This window comes from Populus euphratica, unplaced genomic scaffold (assembly GCF_000495115.2).
Source record: "Populus euphratica unplaced genomic scaffold, PopEup_1.0 scaffold2168.1, whole genome shotgun sequence".
NCBI classification, from domain to species: Eukaryota; Viridiplantae; Streptophyta; class Magnoliopsida; order Malpighiales; family Salicaceae; genus Populus; species Populus euphratica.
In genome coordinates, this window is record NW_011502007.1 from 13621 (window position 1) to 20486 (window position 6866).

At 33.8% G+C, this 6866-nt stretch overlaps 1 protein-coding gene across 3 annotated transcripts; it reads left to right on the plus strand.

Moving 5' to 3' along the window:
* The first annotated feature begins 1684 nt into the window (after positions 1 to 1684).
* LOC105118727 (protein kinase PVPK-1-like) lies at positions 1685 to 5781 on the plus strand. Of its 3 annotated transcripts, none has more exons than XM_011016740.1 (3): positions 1685 to 2139; positions 2697 to 3901; positions 4654 to 5781. In XM_011016740.1, exons 2-3 carry the CDS (start codon positions 2733 to 2735, stop codon positions 5525 to 5527), a joined length of 2043 nt encoding a protein of 680 aa, XP_011015042.1. In that variant the 5' UTR covers positions 1685 to 2139; positions 2697 to 2732; the 3' UTR covers positions 5528 to 5781. The 3 variants fall into 3 exon arrangements, with proteins under 3 accessions (XP_011015042.1, XP_011015041.1, XP_011015043.1); XM_011016739.1 differs by having other exon boundaries at positions 2708 to 3901; XM_011016741.1 differs by lacking the exon at positions 1685 to 2139 and adding an exon at positions 2154 to 2342 and having other exon boundaries at positions 2708 to 3901.
* Positions 5782 to 6866: the final 1085 nt, after the last annotated feature.

Genomic DNA, 6866 nt, shown 5'->3' on the forward strand with positions numbered 1-6866 from the left:
AAAGCCCCTCAGGGCGGGTGGGGGGACCCGCCAGCGTGGCGTTCTGGCCCCACCTGTCTGATTAAAAATTAGTAGGTGTTGGGGTGGGCACCGCGGGTAAAAGACAGTATTATCCTTTAGGAGATTAGTAGTTAGAAAGATGGGCCCTGAAGATTAGTGATTAGGAGGGGGTTGTGCCCTCAAGCGCGGGCGCATTGGATTGCCATGCGCCAGGGGCATGACAGCCGGCCACGTGCTGTTGTAGGGGGTCCACGTGCGCGCATGTGAGGCCTCCCTCTTTAATGACATTGGTGCGGTTACTCAAGCCCATGTGATTAGTGTTAATTAAAAGAAAAGAGGAATTGTTTTACTGTCAGCAATAAATCATTTCACATAGAAATACGAAACCAAAATGTTAATGTTGCCAATAAAAAGTACATAGGAGGGAGTGAAGCCTTTTACCTCAAAATACTCTCGGTGGTGACTGTTCGATAATACGGTGCATTGTTTTATTTATTTTTTTATTTCAGCATATTAAAACTATAAAAATAACATATAACAATTATTATTTGAGTAATTTATGATAATAGCATGTACCAATGGCTACATTTAATGATGAAATTTAGAAAGTGTTAGCTACCTCTACTTAGGATGAGCAAAAAAAAAATTATTATAAATATTTATTTTTATTATTATCCTTGATGGAAATTATATTTTGAGAAAACTTTTTTTTAGGGAGTAAAGTGTTTTTTTTTAGTCACAAGTAAGTCGAACATTTTAACTTTATCAAAAAAAAATTAAGTTAATTGGTATAGTTTTTAAGAGCTATTTTTTCCTATAAAAAAAATCATGTTTTATGATACTAATAAGATAATGTAAAATGCATGATTAAATAAAAAAAAAGTAGAAGTTAAAGTCACATAATAATGGAGATAAATTAATAGCTATTCAACAAATATATTTGATTAGTACGATAAAAAAATATATTTGTATTAAATTAAGACAAAAATAAAGTAAAATGAAGCTTATATGCTTAAAAAAATGAAATTACTCTTTGTCATGTCGCCTATTGATCATTACATGGAGTTATGAGTTAGAGACACAAAAACAAGTGAACATGGCTTTCTCCATATACTTTTAAGCTTAATATACATATAAAAATAAATAAATAAAAAATAAATAAAAGGAAAATAAAGGCCAATGACAAAAACCAATAATTTTAATCATTAAAAAAGAAAAACAACATGGTAGATTATAGTTAATAGCAATAAGTGATAGTGACACCCCATGCATAATGAGTGATGTGATGTGTCCCTATTTGAGTGAGTTTTTAATTATATTTATGTATATTTTAAAAGTATATTCATTTAAAAAAATATTAAAAAAATATTTTTTAATTATTTTAATATTCAATATAAAAAATATTTATAAAAAACACTATCCACCGTGATATCAAATAAGCTTAATTAGCAAGACCAAGCGTGTGAATGGTGTGTGGTATTTTTTTTAAATATATTAAAATAAGTTTCTTATAGATTTTTTTTATTTTTGATATTAGAATATTAAAGTTATAAAAAAACTAAAAAAACATTTAATTCTTTTTTTTAGTAAAATACGCTTATTTATTTATTTTATCAAAACCGCACTTCCAGTCAACATAGAGGAAGCAGGCCTCCAATTTACAGAAACAAGAACAATAACAATAACGTACGTAGATAAAAGAGAGAGTCTTTCTTTCAAGAAAGACTCTAACGAATACGCAAAGCACTTTCTTTCTTTTAGGCTTTGTTTTCATGGCTTTTTAAAGCCTTTAATCCATTCCCTCCCTCTTTCACTCCTCCATTAAACGACGAAAACAATAACAGAAACAGCTCTCGACAACAAAAAAGAAAAACAAATAAAAAAAAGGAAGCAATCATTTATCATTGTTCAATCTCTCCCTCTCTCTCTTTCTTGTTTGGATCGGATCTCAATTCTGAAGTATTCTTCAGTGAAACAGAAAGGCACTCACTCACATACACACACAAATAACAAAGTTAATTTTCTTCCTTTCCCTGTGACCTGTTTTTGGCCTTTTGGGGTCCTTGTGTGTGTGTGTTTCGGTTGTAACAGTCATGCAAGATTGCTGTCTCTGCATTGCCTTCTCTCTTCTTTAATCAGGTGTATACTCTTTCACTTTCTTCTTCTTGACTGTTTTGGTCCCTTAATTCATGTTATGTTATTTTGCTTTTCAAAGAAACAACTTAGCTTTACTTGAACCAGCCAATTTGCTTGTGTTGGTGTCAAAAATTTGGCTTCTTGGTTTTTGCCATCTGGGTTCCTGAACAAATTGCTTAGGACGGTTTTTGACTGAAGAAAACAATGTAAAGTTCTTGTCTTTCTTCTTTTCCCTTTTATTTTCTTAATGGGATTTAGATATCTTACCGCTTACAAGGGTTGATTTTGACATTCATTTGACCGTGGATAACGGTAAATTATCTTCATTCACGGGCCACCTTTATTGTACCTTGTTTTTCCCGTTATATTTGGAGTTTCTTTAATTGTAATTTTCTGCGGAGATTGTGTGAATCAATTGTGTTATTTTCTTGTTTGAATTTGCAATACTATGCTGTTTCTGTCTTGGTAGCACCTGTAATAGCATAGCATAGCATATTTTAGATATAAAAGCAATTTAATTGCAAGATTCTGTCGTTTAATGGCCTGCTTACCATTCATAGCTACATCTCAGAACATTGCTGTTGTCGAGATATTCCATGGAGTCGTTTGTCAATGGGATTGAATCTTCATCACAGACTCAGAATTCAGCATCTAAAATAGGCAGCCACCCGCTTTCCACATCTGTCATGTCTCGCCCTTCTCGGCCTCCAATTCTGAAACAGTCTAGGCATGAAGGGGCTTCTTCCGGTGCATGCTATGCAAGTTCATCCAATCATGGCATCAAGACTGTCCACCATTCAAATGGTTCTGTAATCTATCCGAAGAATTCCTACAAAAAAGCGCATGATGGTATCCGGCATGAAGAACTTCTCAGTACGGCAAAATATTTCTTTAGTCCTCATAAGGGCAAATCTGAGTTTGCAAGCTCCCCTGAACTTGTTAGTCAATCAGCAGAATCTTCTCCTGAGAATAAGGTTTCAACGGCGGAGAACAATTCCTGCATCAAACATCCCATGGATGATCCAAAGAGCTCTAATTCCAGTGGCTCACTTGAATCTGAAAGTATTGTCTCAGGCCCATCCGAAGCAGATGCTGGGCAGCTTAACAATCACGTAGTATCTCAATCAGCTTTAAGCTTCTGTGCAAGTCCTTCAAACAGCATCTATACTGCCACTCTCTATGCAGAGGCCAAACAAAGTTTCACCAACACAGAAGTAAGTGAAGAAGCAAGCACTGTTGGGAAGTCCGTTGAAAGTGGTGAAGTAAGCAACTCCTATGATAACGAGAGCAGGAAAATGAGCCTCTATAGAGGCAGCACTGATAGTGATATTAGTGATGAAAGCAGTTCCAGTAGTTTAAGCAGTGCATTATACAAGCCCCACAAGGCAAATGATATAAGATGGGAAGCAATTCAAGCTGTCAGATCTCATGCGGGAGCATTGGGGTTCAATCACTTTAAATTGTTGAAGAGACTAGGATGTGGAGATATAGGCAGTGTTTATCTATCAGAGTTGAGTGGTACTAGAACTTGTTTTGCAATGAAAGTTATGGATAAAGCAGCTCTAGCTGCACGGAAAAAGCTTTTAAGGGCTCAGACTGAACGAGAGATCCTTCAATCTCTGGATCATCCATTTCTACCCACGCTATATTCACATTTTGAAACAGAAAAGTTCTCTTGCTTGTTAATGGAGTTCTGCCCTGGTGGGGACTTGCATGCACTGAGGCAACGCCAACCTGGGAAGTACTTTCCAGAGCATGCTGCCAGGTTAGGAATTTTGTCTTATTTTTTCATGTTGGTAATCTTTAACCATCTGTATGCTTTATAAATACTGAAATTAAATCTATATAGCTTATAACTGTAAGTTTTCGGTGTCTTTGAGGGATCATCGAGAACCCTGTGAAATTTCTAGTTAGGGCTCTTTTTCATGGACTTGACAAAACCTGCATCGAGTAAGCTTGCCATGCTGTGAAATTGAGCAATGATTTTTTATGAACTCGTTTGGTTGTTCGCATGAGTTTGTAATTGCATGCTTTGATTCCCGGGGACATCTTTCGCAGCAATCTGGAATCTGCTTTCCCAGACCTCCATTGTGATGATTTCAATCAAGCATGAATTTTCTTATTTCCTTTTTGTTTTTCCTTTTGATTCTTGCCTTCTGCATCAAGTTTTGTATTTTTGATCTCATGTATAATGTCGCTTAATTTTTTCTCGTGTCTTCATTGACTAAATTTAGTAAGGATTTTATACACACATATTTTCCAGAAAAAGTTGAGTTTTTGTATCCTGAATTGTGTAGTTCATACTGGTTTGAAAGTGCCTGGACCAATATTCAAACAAAAATAAAACAAGGATTTTGCAGGAAATTTCATGAGATATTTTGCGTGTGAAGTTTCTGCAGATGCATTACCCAAATAAGTGATGAGTTACGATACCATTTGTTACAATTCTATTCGTGCTGACAAACTTTGTTGTTGATTATTGTGATGCCATTCTTTGAATGCCATTACTTTATGCAGGTTTTATGTTGCAGAAGTGCTCCTTGCTTTGGAATACTTGCACATGCTTGGGATCATTTACAGAGACCTCAAACCAGAGAATGTTTTGGTGAGGGAAGATGGGCATATAATGCTTTCAGATTTTGATCTCTCTCTAAGATGTGCTGTCTGCCCTACTCTGGTAAAATCATCGAACTCCAGCTCAGAGTCGAAGAGTTCAGCGTATTGTGTGCAGCCTGCCTGCATTGAGCCAACTTGTGTAATACAACCAGATTGCATCCAGCCAGCATGTTTTGGACCACGCTTCTTCTCAACCAAGGCCAAGAAAGGTAAAAAGAGCAAGTCTAAGAATGAGATGAATCATCAAGTAAACCCTCTGCCTGAGCTCATTGCCGAACCCACAAATGCTCGTTCAATGTCTTTTGTGGGTACGCATGAGTACTTGGCCCCTGAAATAATTAAAGGTGAGGGCCATGGAAGTGCTGTAGATTGGTGGACATTTGGGATATTTCTCTATGAGCTTTTGTTTGGTAAAACTCCTTTCAAGGGAGCAGGAAATCGAGCTACACTATTTAATGTGGTTGGCCAGCCATTAAGATTTCCAGAATCACCTACTGTGAGCTTTGCAGCTAGGGACTTGATCAGAGGTTTACTCGTGAAGGAGCCGCAGCATCGTCTTGCTTATAGACGGGGAGCCACTGAAATAAAACAGCATCCATTCTTTCAGAGCATCAATTGGGCACTCATTCGTTGTACAAATCCTCCGGAGGTGCCAAAACAAGCAATAATGGAATTTCTAATGAGAGCTGATTCTCCAAAAGCCCCCGCAGATGTGAATGTGCCAGGTGTTGATGTGAAGCCTTCTGGTAATTATTTAGAGATAGATTTCTTCTAGGTTTTGTGATTGGTTTCTCTCATCGGACCAGTTTCCATCACCACATCCTAGTATTTTTCCTCGATGGTTCATTTTCCATTGTAAGGGTATACAAATCCATTGTTCCCTTTTCCATTGTAAGGGGATACAAATCCAGTGTTCCCTTGATGATACATGTAGCTGCCCATTGAGTCCTGGCACGCTAAATAACTCTTGAGGAAATGCAAGTGCAGTTGAATGAGGAATGAAAATGCTTTATCTTTCTCTTCTGTCAATCCTATGCTTCTTTAACTTGGTCACTATGAAGTTGGTTCTATATCCAGAAATATATTCATAGATATCAACTCCATATATATGTTGATTTGTATTATGATTTTTATGCACGGTAGAAATAAGTAATAAAAAGATAAATACATTCAACAATAAATTTATTTTAAAAAATCAATTTTCCAAACAAACAAACAAATGCTTCTGAAAGAGGAAAAAAAAAAAAACAATATATGTGTTTCAAAATATAACTAATAAGCCCATATAAATACATACTGAATTTTATGGTAATTTTGATATATATTCTTAGGTATAAACAATATAAAGATGAATTAAACAAAAAAACTTGTTGCAAAAAATTAATTATCAAATAAATATATTTGATTAAAAAAACAAAATACATATTTAGATATGATGCATGAACTATTTTAGGAAAATATATATTTTCCTTAGCTTATTTTATTTCCTTTTATTTTTATTTTTTTATTATTTATTATGATACTTTTCTAGTTTTTTTATTTAAATATAATATTTTTTCTATTCAATATTATTAAGATTTTCTAGTTTTTTTATATAAAAAGTTGTAATAGTTTTTTAACAAATGAAGATATAAAAATATAAAATTAAGTATTTTAAGATTTTTCTCATATTTTTAATGTTTTTTTGTTTTAACTTATTATAAACTTCATTTATAAGTATACTATTTATATACTCTCATGAATGTTCCTATTTATAAGAAAATATTAGGTATAACACAAACTATTCTTCTCCCTTTCATATGAATATATAATCCATGACAATTATTTACAAATCCGATTATGACTTTTTAGTGCATTGAAAAATTCCTCAGATGACCTGTGATTTAATTAAAATCTTATATTTTTAAATAATATAATATTTGTAAAAAAATTATTTAAATAATAATATTTTAGATTAATTCATGTGAACCCAAATTAATATATTCACTCATGACCTTATTACAAATTGATCAAATTTCATAACTTTATTTATTTTTATTTAATTATATAATGATATAAATTATTTGTATGATATGAATGTATTTTTTTGGTTTAAAATATCTTTAATGATTTAA